This window comes from Cryptotermes secundus, unplaced genomic scaffold, assembly GCF_002891405.2.
Source record: "Cryptotermes secundus unplaced genomic scaffold, Csec_1.0 scaffold693, whole genome shotgun sequence".
Lineage (NCBI taxonomy): Eukaryota > Metazoa > Arthropoda > Insecta > Blattodea > Kalotermitidae > Cryptotermes > Cryptotermes secundus.
The window spans coordinates 1,387,413-1,406,455 of NW_019722434.1; the positions used below are offsets into that span (position 1 = coordinate 1,387,413).

Genomic DNA, 19,043 nt, shown 5'->3' on the forward strand with positions numbered 1-19,043 from the left:
CTCAGCTTTTATATTCATGGCCTGGCTTGCATCATGACTTGCTGAGTATGTCTCACCACATGGACCCACTAAAACGTTCTCTGAATTTGTACAGTTCTGTAAAGGCATCACATCTTTTATCAGTCATGGCTGTACAACACCATATATGAAACAATATATGCTCTCCTTGCTGTAGCCATTCCTCATTACATCTAACCCATAACAGCTGCTCTGTACAGATTTCTTCTCTACAGACTTCATAATCTTAGGAAGTGTTAAGTTCATAATGCAGGGACCTTCCTGAGAAACCTATGGTCCTTGTGGAAGTACAGACAATATGTATCTGCTCCTTATGGAACCTAAGCACCCTTTACTGTGTTCACACATGCCCATCATGACTCTGCATCCTGACACAAACAAACAGTCTAAAACCCCATAAATGTATCTTTAACCCTTTGACGTGGTCATTTAAATTCCGCGGCCGCGGCTCCTGCGGTAATATATTCAGCCGGCCATTTAAATTTTGCTCGAAAATTATTTATTCATCATTGTTCTTAAATTCTATGAGANTTAATATAGCAAACTGTTATAATATGAAGAACCATGCACAACTCCCCAGATGGATGATGAAAACTAACATAAGATTGGTATAAAACGTTGACAGATAATTCTTCTGCATACACAAGCACAAAACACTTACCATCCTTTCTCTCAGAGCAGGGAATATTTCTTCAGCTCTTTGTAGCAGAATTCTTGGCACTGAGAATGCAGAATCTTCCATAGCCTCGAAACTTCTTATCACACGTCTTGTGGGCTGCAAATGAATTGATTTACTACAATCCTAGTGATGTAGCATCATATTTCTAACAGGCGTACTAGTATCTAGCCGCAAATATTTGCCCAAGTCTGTAAGGAAACATACTAATGAGCACTAATGAGTGTGTATAAAAACATAGTGATGTGGGTTTCTTTGTTCTCACAGCAGAGACTACAAAGTTTATGGTCTTATTACACGTTGTGTAGTCTTTGACAGATTGTTGGTCTGCTCGAACGTTTCGAAGGCAGCTGGTTCACCCAATCTGAGTGAAACTCTTGCTTCCAGATGTTCCAGACTGCATGGAGTTACATCCTAGAAACAGCAAACCTACTCTACAGATTTACATCGTGGTGCCGCTATGCATTTGCATACCCTGCATCTCCAACCAGTTCACCATAAACCATAAGCTCTCACGACTTCCTTTGTATGTCGGATTGATTTGTGTAACAGGCAAGAAAATAAACATGGTGAAAATGTGCATTCTAATAGGAACATGACCCTCAGAAGGGGAGCTGAGAAGTTTATAAGAATCCCAAGTCGAAAGTGCAACAGCGGAATATCACAAACCCCTTAAACACGGTAAAAATGTGCATTCTAATAAGAACATGACCCTCAGGAAGGGAGCTGAGAAGTTTAGAAGAATCCCAAGTAGAAATTGCAACAGCGGAATAATATCACGAACCTCAGCGGCGTTCGTTTCTAACAATTTGTCAAAATATGAGGAAACAGAATTTCTTTAGAATGACTCCCTAAAGAATACCCACAACTTATTTATTATTATTATTTACATTTATACATTCCGTTGATCCTTATGGTACAGCTGACCAGTGGATATGGATTTTGTCCCAAGCTAATAGATTAAAATACGCAAATACAAAAACTACATACATACTTTTGTCATTAAGACAGTTAAAAGATTTATATTAATGTACAATGCATAAAATGATCAAAATTATAAAACAATAATTGATACAAAATACTTAGGTAATGATATAAAATTATAACATATCAGGGGTACAATTACCAATTTTAATTACATACATGGTTAAAGTATTCCTCTAAGGAATAAAAAGAATTTGAAAGAAAAAATCTTTTTAGCCTCAGTTTAAATAGTTTCACATCATTACTCATACTCTTGATTCTGGATGGCAGGTGGTTATAAGCCTTAATACCAAAGTAATATGGTCCTTTCTGAAAGATTGTTAGGCGTGATGTGGGAAGGTGCAAATTTGTGGTATGTCTAGTATTAAGATTGTGGGTCTCATAGTTTGAACTGTATAGGTCTCTATTATTTACAACAAACAGAATTATAGAGTATATATACTGTGAGTACATTGGTAATATTTTTAGGTTTTTGAATAGTTCCCTACATGAGTCTCTAGTTCTTACATTCATAATAGTTCTAATGATCCGCTTTTGCATTCTGAAAACATTTATACTAGTTGCTGAGCTACCCCAGAAAATTATCCCATATTCCATGACAGTATGCACATAGGCAAAGTAGATCATCCTTAGGGTTTCCTGTGACATGAGACCTCTTACAGTTCTAATTGCATAGCAAGCTGCACTCATTTTAATTACTAATTTATCAATATGAGACTTCCATGATAATGTTTCATCAATATAAATACCTAGAAACTTAATATTTGGCACATTAGTGATATTCTTATTTTGATGATATATGCTTATGTCTGTTACCAAACTATTTTTAGTCCTGAACAGGAGATGGTGGGTTTTATTAAAATTTAAGGATAGCAGGTTAGCTTCAAACCATTTGTTTATGGCTAAGAATTGTTTATTCATATTAATTTCCAAATTATGAGGGCTCGAATCGGATATTATGATACTAGTATCGTCAGCGAATAAAATAATCTTCGCATTATTTGTTGTTACTTTGGGTAAGTCATTAATATACAATAAGAAAAATAAAGGACCTAATATAGAGCCTTGTGGGACACCATATTTGATTATCTCCCAATCAGAAAAGGTGGTATTATAGGTTGTCCTATTATTTAATACTACCTTTTGATATCTATTGTTCAAATATGACTTGATTAATTTTTTAAATACTCCATTTATCCCATAGTATCCTAGTTTATTTAAAAATATTTCGTGGTTAACACAGTCCAATGCTTTCTTCAGGTCACAGAAAATGCCCCCAATAGTTAATTTATTGTTCATGGCTACTAAAATTTCATTTAATAATTTTCCTTACATAACTTACATACCTATATCAAAAAATTAAAGTCCGGTAATAACACTGCAAAAGATTATGGTACCCTGTGCCTCGGTGTTAATGATCGTAAGCACTCTCACTCCTATCCGCCATTGAGTCACTGTACGTGGGAGGCGTGGGAGCCGTGGGAGCGTGTGAGAGCTGTGAGATGGAGTGTTGTTTACCAGCGAAATGCGCAAAACGGTGCGCATAGGTGTACGAAATGAGCCAACGAGGCCAACGAAGCTGTCTTCCGTGTTACGGTGTGATGTTTGGTGTGATGGTTTGCAGAGTAGGGTCTGTTTCATAGGGATGAATTTTTATAGCTTTGAATATTACGATATGTAGTTAGTAAATAAAACGTTGTGCCCTATATTAATGTGCTAATATTAGTTACGTCAGTGTGCACCTACGAAGCCTCGGACACATTCAAAATGTTGAGATTTTTGAGTCGGAGAAGAGGACGTAATGCACAAAAAACTTCAACACAAGTCAAATCTGGATCACAACGGATCATCCCTAATAAACATGTCGTTCAGTGTAAGGTTATACTTCTAGATGGCACCGATCTGTCCATAGATTTATCTGTAAGTATTTATTCAGAACACTCTAATATAGAATTGTAAATAAAAGCATGCAGTGTGATTTTTAACGCGTACACCCACATTAGAACGAGGTTTCTGCTATGCAGTCGCTTGCAAGAAATATCCACCCTCTTTGTGTATCGAAAACGCAGTCGGCTGTTAATATGACAAGTAATATTGGCCGGAAGACATGGGTAATATCTTCATTGATGTTATGGGGAAGAGATCATTTTAATCGTGAATTTATAGGGATTGGCGTATGGTAGACGTGAGTGGGCTGTCTTTGATGAAATCCATACACTTCAAACGCCAGCTCGGAATCACTGGCCACATGTTGAATGTGTAAGGCGTGTGCCTTCTCGGCCCCTGCACTGCGACCTACAGTGATCTGTTGTGCTGCACAGGAGAATGTGGCCTGGGTGGGATGTCGAATGTTCATGTACCAAGGAGTTATGGAGAGTGTGAAGGTCCAAGGAAGGTCAAGAATTTTCTTTTCTCCACGTCATCCAGACCGGCTCTGGGGTCCACGCAACGTCCTATTCAGTGGGTACTAGGGGCTCTTTCCCCGGGGATAAAGCGGCCGGAGCGTGAAGCTGACCACTCACCTCCAACTAGTGCTGAGGTCAAGAGAGTGTGGATCTGTACATCTGCTCCCCCATACGCCTTGATGAGCCAACTCTTATCTTTTTATGGAGAAGTGTGTAGTTTTGTTATTTTATGCTCTTTGGCTCCTTGGATGAGAAGTAGGGTCTGCAGTGTGGGAACAGCTTCAGCCCACGATGTAGCAAAGTCCTGAAAGCTCAAAGCTCTGAAAACCAGAGGACAGGGAATTAGTGGCATTTGGCCCCTTGTTCCACAAGGACAGACATTTGTCTCAGATGAGAACATGGGGGCATTGACATCGTGTACGTAACTGAACAATCATGGGAAACTATCTCAGGGTCGCTGAATGCAGTAGTGTGCTATGTTGTGTCACTGCATCAGCCTCATGTATCACTGTTGAGCAAAGCACCATAAAGAAACTTTCTCAAGGAAGAGTTCTTGCTGATTGTGCACATGTTACCCTTCTGAGCAAACTTATCGTGCATAAAAGATTTTCTGGCTGCATAGTGTTTGCATAACAGCCAGTACAGTTGTTCCGAGCAGGAAATGCCAATACCTGAGCTGTATAGCATAGTAGTTACATCTAGGTTTGTTTAATTGCGCTCCGTTAACTCTGTGGGGTATGTCAGGATGGTTATGAGTTGTAAGAAGAAGTTATTTCCTGGTGCAAGGTGTTCAGCATTCATTATGTATTTGTAATTTATTTTTTATTTTTTTTTATCTCCATGTATTTGTACAATCAGCCCATTATGGGCTATAAGTACAGCTTATGTGAGACTTAATCTAAAGCTTAAATACTAAGAGAGAACATGTCAGGGAGAGTAATGCTCCAGTGAGCATTCTCTACGGATCTATTTCGGGTGTGACTTTGTTATTTTGTGTACTGCATTTATATGAAGCACGTCGTTAGGTCGTTTGGTTTATGTCTTTTCAATCTTCTGAGCTCGTCTGCATCGTTTAGTAATGTGGTTGCCAGTTCATTTGGATGTGCTATTATCTTGTGTTTGTATTTACGGCTGATGTTTGTGGTTTCTTCCCATACTGTGGATATGCCTAGATCGGCATGTAGTAGTCTATTTGGGACGTACCATGGTGCATTGACATAATTTATTTAATGATGCTGTCAATAGCTCAGACCATGTAGTGACAAGCAAGACATTATTAAAGTATTTCCCTAGGGGGTCTTGTTTATCTTAACCCTCTTGACAGTACCGTCATCCTGTGTATTTTCTTTATTTAAATGCTCAATAATGATAACAATAATTTATAGTACACATTATCAAATGTAGATGGTAGATGGTTAGTGAATAATGAATTAGAAAGGATAGGGAAGGGAGTAGTTATGGATTAATTTAAGAAATTATCTGATGTCTACATGCCGAAAACCTCAGAATGTTTGGTTTTTGGTGCCAAGATTTGAATCCAGGACCTTCAGAATATGAAGCTGGCATGCTAACCACTGAGTTGTGACATTCATTGTCATCTGTATTAATCACAGACATGTGTTATGTTGAATTCCCCACTCACCTCATCGTTTTAGGCACAAATTTGATCTCAAGCAGTTTGTTTTTGAATACTGAAGAATCCAGTTTAGGGATGAAACGTAAGATGATTTTCTTGCATTTATTCTTCTTACAGTTCCTCATAAACTCTGTTCCTGTTTGCATAGTACTGTCAGCATGGACGTGACTCGTGTAGTCTGGTAGAAGTTCACTGACACTCCTGCAGAAAATCTATACATTTCTATGCTGCATGGTGTCACACACACACACACACACACACATCTCAAACCCAATATTCACTTCTGTTTACTGTTGTAATACTCATATAATTTTGTTCTGAAATGTTTTCAAATGGTTTATCATATCCCATGAGATGAAATAGCTACTGGAGGCTGTGCATTAGGAGGGAAATTTAGGGCACAAAATAGGATTATTCTGTCTGCCTAGTACAGAGTGAGTCATACATCCAGACTAAAACCTTTTCCAAGAACTGTGATAACCATATGTGCCACTTGTTCTCATATTAAGAAATTCTGCATTTTGCCCACACAGTGTATTTATATGTGTTATCATTTTCAAAATATGCAGAAGTTATTTCTCTAAACAGCATTAACTGGTTTGTCTTTGTAATGGAGATGGAATGTGTTTTCTGTGAGGTAGATGTTGAATTTTTTTTAATATTATTTAAATTAATTTGATACATCAGAGGTTTTGCCTTGTTATATTTTGGTTCATGGTAAATGCAATTGAAACTGCCCATTCTGTCACATGCTCATCCCAAGTCTTCCTTGGTCTTGATGCCTTTGTAATTGTTGCTGTGGAACCTGTTCTGGTTTCATCTGTTTCTGTATTCATATGGCGTATGCAGTTTTGTCTGTGTTTATCAATGATTTTCTACTGATTGCATTTTCTGCACTCTCATAGTCTCTTCATTTTCAGTGGGGTCTCGTGCAGCCTTTGTTCTTAAGTGGCTTATCCTTACAGACTGTATTGCATTTGTGCCCCCTGCTCTAGTTGCCCAAAATTCATTTCCATGTGACAGTTTGTGCTGCTGCTGTTTTATAAAATTTCAGCTGTTCCTTTCATTGTCTGTTCGGTTCTTTAGAGGGTGCCACATATTCTTCAGATTTTGGTCTTTTGAGTTGTGACATGGTGTAATTTTGTAGGTGAAATCTGGTACCATGTGCAAGACTGGACGGTGTCACAGCCAAGTAAACCACAATCTGAACTATTTATTAAAGGAGTGAAAACCTCAAGACTTACAGCACATGTCCTAGGAAGTTTATTGAATGTTTTGTTTATGTCACAGTAATTGTACAGTATTTAGTGACCTAGCTCCTTGGTGCAAGAAGGGATTAAGGCACTAAATACAATTAATGAACTCAGAATGGGGAGAACTGTTGGGAATCATTGAGCATCTCTGCAGCAGAGAAAGTTGAATTTGGAGCTGCAATAAATGAAGTAGGAATGTGTAGCAACTTTCACTCCTCCTGAATGACCCTGCAGTGGCATGTGAACATCAGATGCACACCCTCTGATTCAGCATCATGCAATGTGCAGTGCAACTTTCTAGGGACAACATCTCACAAAGAACAGTCTGCTTATGGCATTGTACCCCACACAATGTAATACTCATTCACAGTACTGTACAAAATGTAATAAAACTTACATGAACATAGAAACACAAAAGGAAGGTCTGGCTTAGTAGTACAGTATTGCACATAATATAGAACACATATGTGTACAGTATTGTGCAAAATGTAGTGCAAGTTTATAGGCATAGCAACTCAGCAAAGTAGTACAGGATAAATGATACAAACTCCGTCCCAAGTGCAAACAATATATATTATATGTCTTTGATCTTGTTCTCTTCTACACTGCATGTTTTGGCCACTATCGGCCATCATCAGGTGTATACTCTTAACGTTGCTGCCACACTGAACCCAGTCTAAAATTTAACATTTAAAAACACATTGTTATTTTCTTCGTATTATCAACATCTACCTCGTTGATATGTGTCTGGTATGTAGATTATATTGCACACGTCAAATTTTCCTGTAGTAGCACAACAAATCTTTAGTTATGATTTTAAATCCTTTAAAATTTTCTCTAAATTTTAAATTTAGAATTTAAAATTGTTAGTCCTGCTTCTGGCAGGATTCTCCACACAATGGACTTCAATATATATATTTGGAAACAGCATTGCAAAAATGTGATGTAATGCCCTGATTTTGTTGCAGACAACACAATTCAGCATCTGTACAACCTAACACAGACAGTGGTGCATCCCAATACAGTGGAACCTCGCTTAATGAGTATAATTCGTTCCAGAATCTTACTCATCATGCGAAACACTCGTTAAGCAAAACAATTTTTCCCATATAAATTAATGTAAAATACGAGTATGATAACACAGTCCATGCCAAAAAAAAATACTCAAATTTATGTATAACGTTTATTCAAAGAAAATTATATACACATTGTTAAGGAGCGTGAATCATCTTCATCTTTTCTTCTATGCGGAATGAACCAACCTGGAATGCGCATTTGATTTGCAGAAAAAAAAATATCGAAATAATTAGTTTATTATTTATGATATATATCTAAGATTGTTGCTTTGCTGTTACCTCCTCCTTCTCCTCGGACAAACTCTCCTCCACAGCTTCTTGCTGTGAAACACAATGCAACTCCAAATTGTGCAAATCGTTGATGTAGACCGAGTGTATGTGCGTGCTAGATCAGCCACACTCACACCTCGTTCTCGCTTTTCAGTGATTTTACAGTTCATCTCTACAGTTATTTTTATTCTCTTATGGCTGTCTTTTTGTGGCTTTTTCTTTGGGGACATTTTTGCAAGGGTTATTAGACTTTCCAAAAAAAAAAATCACGAATAATATGTCTGAACACAAGTTTGGAAAAATGTGTGATCACAAGCGACACTAAGATGCTAGCAGAACGGGTGCTAAACACAGACTTATGTAGCAAGCGCACAATCTGGTACTTCCCCTCTCGTCACTCGTTAAACGAGTCATTTTTTTACAATTTGTTTTGCTCGTTATGTGAATTACTCGTTATGAGAGGTACTCGTTAAGCGAGGTTCCACTGTATACTGAAATGCACAGAATACTCGTATGTTACATTTTTGGACAGTATTAACAAAAGTAGGGTAGCCATTAGTACACTGCACTAGATTTAAGTGTAGTCTCCCATCAGATGTAGTCCGTTCCACAGTTTGTTTCAGTCATTAAGTGGCCATGCACAAAATTATGTAAAAGTCAAAATGAAACTTCAGACAGTAAAAGCTGTTATTTTGTTCAGCCTGCCTTGCAGGTATATACAATAAAATTAAATTATTGAGAGAGGTCGCATGTCATTGTCCCCGTGCTTAAGTAATTAAACACCATGCCATGAAGACACGTAGGGGAGTGGAGGTATAGCTCCATGTATTCTTGACCATGGCACTAGTTGGATTTGAGTGGTCATCTTCGTGCCCAGCTGGTTTACTGTAGGGGAAAGAACTCCTGGTACCCATTGGATAGGAGGGTGGGTGAGTCCCACAGTTGATCTGGATGATGTTCCAAGGAGAAAAATCCTGCCCTTGAATGAATGAATAAGGGGTGGACCATGTATTATGACCTACAATGATGTATTGTGCTTCCCCTTCTAGTTACCCCTTTATCAGTGCTACTCTTGGAAAAATCTTGCCCTTGCCAGGACTCAAACTTTGACCCATCCAGCCCATAGCCAGTTGCTATACTGATTGTTCTATCCTGGCTCCTGTGCAGAGGTATACGGAATGATGAAAGCATCATTGCATGCTTATATGAGGTCCAAAGGAATCCCATTTATGTTGCAGCTATTGCACGCTGTGCACAAACCACAGATGTTGAGTGAAATAAATGCAGGTTAAATCATTATTATTTTTGGCAGTCTCCAGTATGTGCCATTGCATTGGTTCAGACTGGCTTGTCCTTCTGTATTTTTGGGCAGAAATGGGAATTATTATGAATGTTCCCTCTCTTTGCAGTTTTGCAAGCCATCAAACCACCCCAGTAGTATGCACACTTGTGTTGGTAGCCTTGAAACGAGTTGGTCAGTGCTTTCCAGTCTTGCTACCTTGTGGAGGATATCTGAAATTGTGTTTTGCAGACTGTGACCTGTGCCATTCCTGTGTAGCTTGTAAATGTCATAGTGTTACAGCATTCTTTGTATACTTTTGCAGAATGCAGTGTAGCTTCATGTACAGCTGTTCACAAAATATATTTCTCCCATTTGTATGACATGTCAAAAAATGATATACAGAAGAAAGCAGTCTTCTGGGATTTGGCACCGTGTATATGTGGTGTTAACCGACGTTTCGGAGGAACGTATCGCCTCCATCTTCAGGGTAGAAGAAAAACTATAAGAAATCTGCAAGCGAAGAGACCGTGAGAACCGGTAAAAGCAGACACAGTCTGCAGATTTGCAGATTTCTTATATTTTTTCTTCTACCCTGAAGATGGAGGCGATACGTTCCTCCAAAACGTCGGTTAACACCACATATACGCGGTGCCAAATCCCAGAAAACTGCTTTCTTCATAGTCACTGCCATGAAAGCCTCAAATCTTACAATGATATACAGGTTTGCACAAAATGAACTGCAGTCTGTGGTATAGTACCAATCAAACTACAGTGCACTGTTTTGCTGAGTGTATGATATTCACTGATTTTGGCTTGCAGAAAAAAGCTGTTGGTGTTGACCTGTATGAGCAAGTATTCTACTCTCTGGATCTGATCGAGAAGGATTACTTTGGGCTGCAGTATACAGACGCAAATAATGTACAGGTGAGGACCCAGAGGTGTAAGCGTTTAATAGCTCCATAATACATGGCATATCTTAATTACAGTTCATCACTGCATTATGGATATGTGGGTCATGGAATTTCACCCTTACGGAGATTGTAAGGCAACCATAAAATTCACACTACAAACCATAAATGTGTCTTTATTGAAATTTGGTGTAAATATTAAGCATTTTTAAATACAGTATGTGAAACAGCAACAAATTCAGCCCCCATTCTTAAAAAGCAGTTAATCTTTATTTTGAAATTATGTATCATTGGGGTAGCGGGATATGTGGCTGGCCACGGGCTAGCCTGTGTACATGTGTGCATGTTGTATGGGCTCATAGTGCGGTCATGAGGAACTATGAAACAGTCAGTAGCCAGTAAGGATGTGGATGCCAGAGCTGAGGAATCCATGGTGTTGGGTTCGGTTACCAAGCAACAGCCAGCGAAAACAGACTGAGAAGACTTAGTGCCTGCCATAATTGATTTTGTAGTGGGTAAATTAGTGAAACAGTTATAATTATTTATAGTTATGATTTGTTAGTTGTCAGTAAATCCAGTTACCGATCCAAACTATGTGTCTGGTCACTAAACACGTGACAATATGTAACTTCAGGAGTCGATAAGACAGAATAACATAAAAGGACAGTTAAATGTACACTCATGTGGCACTTAGCATATGGCTTCAGAGTGTTTCAGAATGTTTGTCGTTCTTTGCATTTGTTCTTGTTTCAGCATTGGCTGGACCCAACAAAGGCCATCAAGAAGCAGGTGAAAAGTAAGTGATTTTCTGCATATCGCTCTGTGGACAGGACATGTGTTGGTTTTCTTCCATGCTGATCATACATTAGTCTTTAGCAGTGGTAGGTTTTGGTGTTGGCAGTGTTGGTTTGGGGTCTGTTGTAACACTGTAGTTACAGTGAATTCTCACATTCAGTGAGACCCCTAACTAACATCTTGGAGCTGAGCTCTTCTCTAGAAGCTGCCAGGTGTGCAGTTACTCAAGAACTTCCCAGAATATTATGGAACCCAAAGGTTCATTACCATGTTCACAGGAGCCATCATCTGGTCCCTATCCTGAGGCAGATGGATCCCATTCATACCACCCCATCCTATCTCTCAAGATCCGTTTTAATATTATCCATCAGCCTACACCTTGGTCTTGCTAATGGTCTCTTTCCTTCTGGCTTTCCCACCAATATCCTCTATGCATTCATCTTTGCCCCTGTCCATGCTACATGCTCTGCCCATCTCATCCTCCTTGCCTTGATTATTCTAATTATACTTGGCAAGGAGTACAAGTTACGAAACTGTGACTCATGGGAAATATTGATTACATGTTGCATGTCATTCCTGTACAGTCATGTTCATTGTGTTGTTAAGCTACTGCAGTAGGGGCTGTGGAGGGTTGGGCTATATTTAGGTCATAAATGGACATGACTGTCCCAGGAGGACAGTTCATAGAAGGTAGTAAATTGCAGCATTTGTAATGTTTTACTCCCAGAATCTCATCCATGCACATGTCATTCTCTTGTATTGCCTTACCAACTCCAAAATGATTCCTGTCAGTGAAGTTACCCATCGGTGGGCTCGAGGCAGAGGAGTGTTTGAGGGAGGGTCACCCTCAACATTGAGCTGCTGTGCTAGGTATGAGGCATTTGAAGCTCGTCATTTGAGAGGCCTCTGGATAAAGTGTCTAGGAGTACATTGACTTTGAACAGGAAACAGTATAGACTGGTAACAGTTCTGTTGAAGGTCCTCCGTACATTGAGGTGACGCCCCCATGATATGGCCTTCTCAGAGAGCAGTGTGTGCCAGAAACGTGGGCAGGATGATGGATCCTCCTACTGTATACTTTGTCAGTGCCCAGCTCTGGCCAGCCGTAGAACAGAAGTCTTCATATCTGCATGGTTGGAACTGATATAAATGAGGAGGGCCCCAGCCAGAATGGTTCTGACTTTAGCATTATGATCAGAACTCTGCAAAGGGCTCTGACAAGATCAAGGTGCACAGTGGGCCCAGCAGTGGTGGTCTTTGTGTGTGTGGGGCAACTGAATGTCGTTTCTTCTTAGTGAATACCAGTACCTGTGAGATTATCAATTGAAATTTTGTTTGCATTCTTTATTTCTGCTATAAGTTGCATCCATCATGTGTTTATGCTTTTCATGCATGTTCACACAAAAATGTGAAATTTTGCTGATAGCTTCTAGTGAACACCCCACCCCACCTGACACACACACACAGACACCAAATTTTGTAGGAGTGTTCAGTTGTTCAAGAGGTGAAATAGATAGACTAACAGGAATTCACTTTATGCAAAGATTGCACAAAATGCATATGGAGTTGGAATTTGTTCAGATGTTCCCTTCACAAGTGCACAGAATGCAGGCAGCTGTGAGGAGATGCTGAGTGCCCTTGAGTGCTGTCAGTATGCCTGTCACATGTTTACAGCTTGTGACCTTGGGGCAGTCTGTGCAGGCAGGGAGAGAGACATGATCCAGCATTAGTTTCCATGCTGTGATTATCTGGGTTATGACATCACGTTGTATCATGTTGCAGTGGGGTAGGTGGGTGCCAGCATTTGAGAGGAACAGTGCTGACTTCAACCCTGAAGGTGGAGACGGTATGCTCCTCAAGAACATTGCTACCCACTTACCAAACTACAAGATTTTGTCATAACCGAAAAGACAACATCATGAATCTTCACTGTAGGGATAATCTGAAATCTTTAGGTCATTATACTGAGGCCGTAGAAAGAAGTCCCATGGATTGTGGAGGTGACGGTGCCTAAGACTTGTCACTCCCCATCTTCTGTCATATTTCTGTTCAGCTCCCTCTGTCTCAAACCCTCTGTTGCTAAAAAACGTTATCATGTGTTTGTCACTAGAAATTTTCCTGTGAACAGAATGACTAGGTGACTGGAGGGGAATGTAGGGAAGTGTGCTGGTGGGGGAAGTGTAACATCTCAGAGGCGTTGTGGAGTGGAGGTGATCCATGGAATTCTCTCTGTGGCCTCTGATTGTTTTGTTTCCTCATTGGCTCTTACTTTTCTTTGTTCAGTCCATTTTTTTCTGAAAGTTTGTGATGAACATATATTAATACAATTATTGTGTTCCTGGACCAAACACCACCCACAGGAAATACAAGGAATCTGCCCACATGTCTCTGGTAGCCCAACAGACCAGTCATCCCAGCTTGGACATCTCTCCCATCTGGACTCCCATTATTATCACAGCAGAAGTCAGAAAACTACAGCTCTGTCCAGTGTTAATTATGTGTGGAAATCGTGTTTTTATGTCGGTGTCATACAGAGAATTTTTCTCTTTAGTGATGACTTCTGTTCTGATAGTACTCTGATTTTAACAACAATAGCTGTGAAACAGTGCATGGACATAGGTGCTATGCCTCATGTGTGTGGAGATTTTGAATGATTTTAATGTTTGTTTTAACTCTTGCAGATGGTTTATGCTGTGCTTAGTTTATATATATCCTGTCTAGTGTTGGTGCTGGTGTCTAGATGCAAGGACTAGCTCTGTTGTTTGGGCCCAACTGAATAGGTTCCACCTGAAGTTGGAGACGGAATACAGACTCTGAAACGTTTAAAAAAAAAAAACAGGACAGTGGATAATGTCCAAAAACACAATAATTGTACTTTCCTTCTCTGTCTAGGTACCTTTGATGGTGATGATGATATGGGATATTTTAACAAAGGGCCCTTGTCTTCATGGGATGGTGGGATTGCACCCATAAACTGCTATAAATACTAACGACTCTACATTCCAGATATATTTCATTAGGTTTTGTTGATGTATTTTGTTGTGTGCTGTTGCAGTTGGTCCACCTTATACACTTCGCCTCAAAGTTAAGTTCTACTCTTCAGAACCAAACAGCCTGCGTGAGGAACTGACACGGTACCAGTTCTTTCTGCAGCTGAAAGAGGATATTGTGCAGGGTCGACTTGAGTGTGCATACCAGACGGCTGTCGAGTTGTCAGCACTGGCTCTCCAGTGTGAGTAATCGTCATTGTCTCAGCTTTTTCAAACTACAAGGTTTCTGAAACTGGTTCTGTTTTCTACGTCAGGTGACAGAATAGTACTGTTAGAGCTAGTATCAGAGTTTGGAGTAGGATTCCTTGCTTTGTCATGCAGAACCACTCCCTGAAGAGCATTCTGGTTTGCAAAGACGGGAGTGATGTACAAGGTGGTTCCCATATGACCGGGACTGATTTTTTTTTTAACCATAATTGCCAAACACTTCCTTGCACATGTCAGTCTGCAACGTACTCCGCTCTGGAGTCAACACATTTTTTCCAACGTTCTTGAAGCATCCTGATGCCCTTTTCAAAAAAGGCATGTGGTTGGCAGCGTATCCACTCCTGAACAGTCTGGATGACGGCACTGTCCACAAACCGCATGCATTGCAAGTCTGATTTGAGCCTTCCAAACAGGTAGAAATCACTTGGGGCCAAATCGGGACTGTACCACGGATGTGTCAGAAGGTTCCATTGTTGTTTTGGCCATATGGGGGCGTGCATTGTCTTGAAGGAAGGCTACCCGCTTTCCGCGTGTCTTCCGCTTGGATCGGATCTTTTCCTTCACTTCTGCTGCCAGGAGGTCTGAGTAATAAGCTGCATTGACTGTTCTGGCATCTGTCAGAAATTCTACATGGATTACCCACTGCCAGTCCCAGAAGAACCTTGCCCATCACTTTTCCTGTGAAATGGCTCCTCCGCACTCTCTTGGGTTTGGGAGAACTGGTATACTGCCACTCGTGTGATGACTGCTGGGACTTGAGAATGAAGTAGTGCACCCACGTTTCATCGGTGGTCACTATAGACTTAAAAAATGCATCACCTTCGCCTTCAAACTGCTGTAGGAGATGACTGGCAGCTTGCATGCGCACCATTTTGTTCATGTCCGTCAAAGAGCATGGTACCCACCGTGCATTCACCTTGCGATAGTGCAGGTGGTATTTCATGATGTCTTCTACGCTACCAACACTGATGGACAGCATTGCTCCAAGTTCCTTGACAGTGATGCGCCTGGTCTCATGAACAAGCATGTCTGCACGATCAGTGTTTGGCTCAGTGACGGATAATCGTGGCCGACGATCATGCGGTTCAGTCTCCACGTGCCCTCTGCCCTCCCTGAAGCACTTACACCACTCAAACACACGGGTCCATGAGAGACACTCTTCCCCATACTGTTGTTGGAGTCTGTGGTAAATTTCAGCAGATAGGACTTTTTCTCCGAGGAATTTGATCACAGTGCATTCTTCCATGCTCTGCGGTACCGTCTGTTTATTCATCACTCTAGCAACTCCAGACAGGACTGAACAGGTTCTAACCCGAACAGGATGGAGGGTGGAGGTTGTGGCTTCACTCTCTCAAGGTCGCACATCTGCTGTGCAGTGCGGCTTGTTTACACACAAATCAGTCCCGGTCATATTTGAACCACCTTGTATGATGCTTAAAATGATGTCGGTCAGAAATATTGGTAAGATTTGAGGTTTTCATGGCAGTGACCATGAAGAATGCTGTCTTCTTGGATGTGGCGCTGTGTAGATCTTGTGTAAACCAACGTTTCGGAGGAACATGTCGCCTCCATCTTCAGGGTAGAAATATCTGTGAGTGAGGAACCAGTGTGAGCAAGTGGCTGAACTACATGGTGCCACATCCCAAAAGATGGCATTCTTCAGAAAAATTGGTGTTGGAATTGATGTCATTGTAGTGGTGACTGTGAAGAGCAGTATCTTTTGGGATTTTGTGCTGTGTGTTCTGGTAGAAGCTCAGTGATACTTTGGAAGAACATACTGTCCCCATGTAGAGGGGTGCTGGAGTGCGTGGCATTACGTCTGAGAAGTGAGTACTGTTTACGATGACTGTCAGAAAGCTTCAGAATCAGTTTGTGTGTGTTATATCTTCCTGCAGCTGAACTAGGGGACTATGAAGAGGGTTACCACACGCCAGCAGTAGTGTCAGAGTTCCACTTCATACCCAACCAGACTGAGGAGATGGAGATTGCTGTGTTGGAGGAGTACAAGAAATGCAGGTATGTCTGCTGGACCACTGTCAGGTTGGTGTGCCTCGCTTTGCCTCTTGCCACTCTGCCGTAGGAGCTGTAATGTTGTGAACACTTGATACAGGTCACCCATTTGGCCTCAGCTTATTTGAGCATCGTGCTGTGTTCACCAGTCACTCTGTGTCTGTACATGCAAGCACGCGCACAGATACACACACCATCTGGCACATTAAATTTATAGCAGAGTTGCAGGCTGCAGTTTTTGTTGGATTGGCATCCAGAGAGATCCTTTATTTGTTCTGTACCCTCGAACCTGTTATCTGCTACTTCCCCTCCCCTTTTTTCCGCAAGCCCCACCAGCATGAAGCATCCCATGTGAGGAGTCTGTCCTGTGTTTGCAGGGGCCTGACACCTGCGCAGGCTGAGATGAACTATCTGAACAAGGTGAAGTGGTTGGAGATGTATGGCGTGGACAACCACACAGTGCTGGTAAGTAATGCTCTCTAACTTACTGACATTACCTGTCTGGCGGCACGCAGAAAACTGGCTAATTCATCAGCATACATACACAACTTATGGCAACTCAGTGTGTCGGGCTTATAGACTGTGTCTCTACTGTAACCTGGGCCCACAGCTCAGGTGGTTAGTGTACAGCTTCTTAATGAGGAGGCTTGCAGGAATATTCAAGTTGTGATATTTATAGGTCAGGACTAATTTGTCTGCCAGGAGAAGTCTCGCTGAATGTGGTGTGGTAATTGCAGGGTAAGGATGGATGTGAGTATTCGCTCGGCCTGACTCCAACAGGGATCTTGGTGTTTGAAGGGATTCAGAAGATCGGCCTTTTTTTCTGGTAAGTGGTGAGTGTGATAATTATGAGATTTTTAAGTGACATTTCTGTGTTTAAAGCACTTAAATCAAGTCTTCATAAGATAGAAATATTGTCATCTGGTAGATAAGTGCCAGTGTTTCAGAGGAACCTGGAGGCAGAAGGATCTTTCAAAGGTTTGGTGTATGTCTAGCAGACTACCTGACCTTACGTCTCAGAAGGCCCAAATTGTAATACATTCAGCTCCCTGCCTCTCTGTTGGAATTTTAGCTGCTGGACCAGTCCTTCTTCCAGGAAAGCTGGACATTTAACTTTCTATATTTGAAACAGAACTGTAAGGGAGCAAGTGGAGATTAACATTTTTCATATATTGCAACTCATTTGAAGTTTGCCAAGCATCTCTTAATGCCTCTCTGCATCTGGATGACATCTCTTTGAGGAAATGATATTTATGTATCTGGTGGCAGCAGCCCACTGCTTGACAGGATCAACACCCGCACACAATAAACTTAACCTGTCCAGTTGGCAGGTATTGTGTTAATAGTCACTGCTAGAGATAGGTAATAATATGCACTGTGAGACACACAGCAGTGTAATCCTGACCTCAGTCTGCCCTTGTTCCAGGCCAAAGATTGGAAAATTGGACTTCAAGAAGAAGAAACTGACATTGGTCGTAGTGGAGGATGATGATCAAGGGCGTGAACAGGAACACACGTTTGTCTTCAGGTCAATATTTGGTTTGTGTTTTAGCTGCTAGGTCAGAATTCAGCTGAATCTCTTGCTGTTAGGATTTGCAGTATGTAATCAGTTGACTAGTATCTTTTAGGATGGGATATCATGTAGTGCAGTCAGAAGGGAAACCTGCTGACTGCATTTTTAAGTTACAAGGGCTTTTCTACCCGGAAGATGGAGGCCACAGTTTCCTGTGAACTGTCGGTACCTTCCTAATATTCATGTCCATTGTGGTGAGAATCTCAGATCAGATATAGTCTGTGGATTTTAAATGCCAGGTTCACTGGTTAAATATCAGACTTTTAACATGTCCAAAAATTTCATTAACTTCTGGTCATGTGCCTTGTCATCATCATCATCATCATCATCATCACTGGCACGACAGCTCTTCGTGAGCCGTGGCCTTCCTCAGGATTGCTCGCCATTCTTCTCCATTTGATGCTACATTCCTCCAGTTCTTTACACCCAAAATTCTTATGTCCTGCCACACACACATTCTTCCCATTTCAATCTTGGTCTTCCCACTTTCCTATTTCCTTCTGGTTTAGTATTAAGTAGTTTCTTAATCGTTCTGTTCTCGCTGGCACGTATCTTGTGTCCAGCTCATTCAGGCCTTTTAACCTTTATAAATCCAATAACGTCTGGTTCATTAAATAGTTTGTATAGCTCATGGTTATACCTCTTCCTCCATATTCCATTTTCTTCCACTGGTCCAAAGATATATCTCAGGATCCTCCTTTCAAATATACTTAACAGTCTTTCATCCGATCTTGACAGTGGCCAGGTCTCAGAGGCATAAGATAGCATTGATCTTATAAGTACTTTATACATCATAGTTTTGGTTTTCCTGGGTATTAATTGGGATTTCAGGTGTTTCCTAAGGTCATGCAGACATTTATTTTCCGCAAATACACGCTTTTTTATTTCATCACCGATGTC

General features: G+C 40.9%; 1 protein-coding gene and 1 non-coding gene across 3 annotated transcripts in view; both read left to right on the forward strand.

The window, feature by feature from the left end:
- The window catches only part of LOC111861464, a 30,286-nt gene extending 28,729 nt beyond the window's left edge, over nucleotides 1–1,557 (forward strand). Inside the window, exon 10 of the transcript XR_004512686.1 lies at nucleotides 1,082–1,557. This is a non-coding gene — a transcript (DNA mismatch repair protein Mlh1). The remainder of the gene's footprint in view (nucleotides 1–1,081) is intronic.
- A 1,701-nt stretch (nucleotides 1,558–3,258) lies between these two features.
- LOC111861476 (band 4.1-like protein 5) overlaps nucleotides 3,259–19,043 on the forward strand; it is a 42,350-nt gene continuing 26,565 nt past the window's right edge. For both annotated transcript variants that reach the window (XR_004512678.1, XM_033750318.1), the window contains exons 1-8: nucleotides 3,259–3,598; nucleotides 10,420–10,524; nucleotides 11,262–11,304; nucleotides 14,359–14,535; nucleotides 16,456–16,576; nucleotides 16,948–17,035; nucleotides 17,308–17,396; nucleotides 17,997–18,098. Coding sequence is in view for 1 of the 2 variants with exons in the window: in XM_033750318.1 (XP_033606209.1) it covers nucleotides 3,446–3,598; nucleotides 10,420–10,524; nucleotides 11,262–11,304; nucleotides 14,359–14,535; nucleotides 16,456–16,576; nucleotides 16,948–17,035; nucleotides 17,308–17,396; nucleotides 17,997–18,098 (878 nt within the window). In the remaining variant the exon portion in view is untranslated. The remainder of the gene's footprint in view (nucleotides 3,599–10,419; nucleotides 10,525–11,261; nucleotides 11,305–14,358; nucleotides 14,536–16,455; nucleotides 16,577–16,947; nucleotides 17,036–17,307; nucleotides 17,397–17,996; nucleotides 18,099–19,043) is intronic.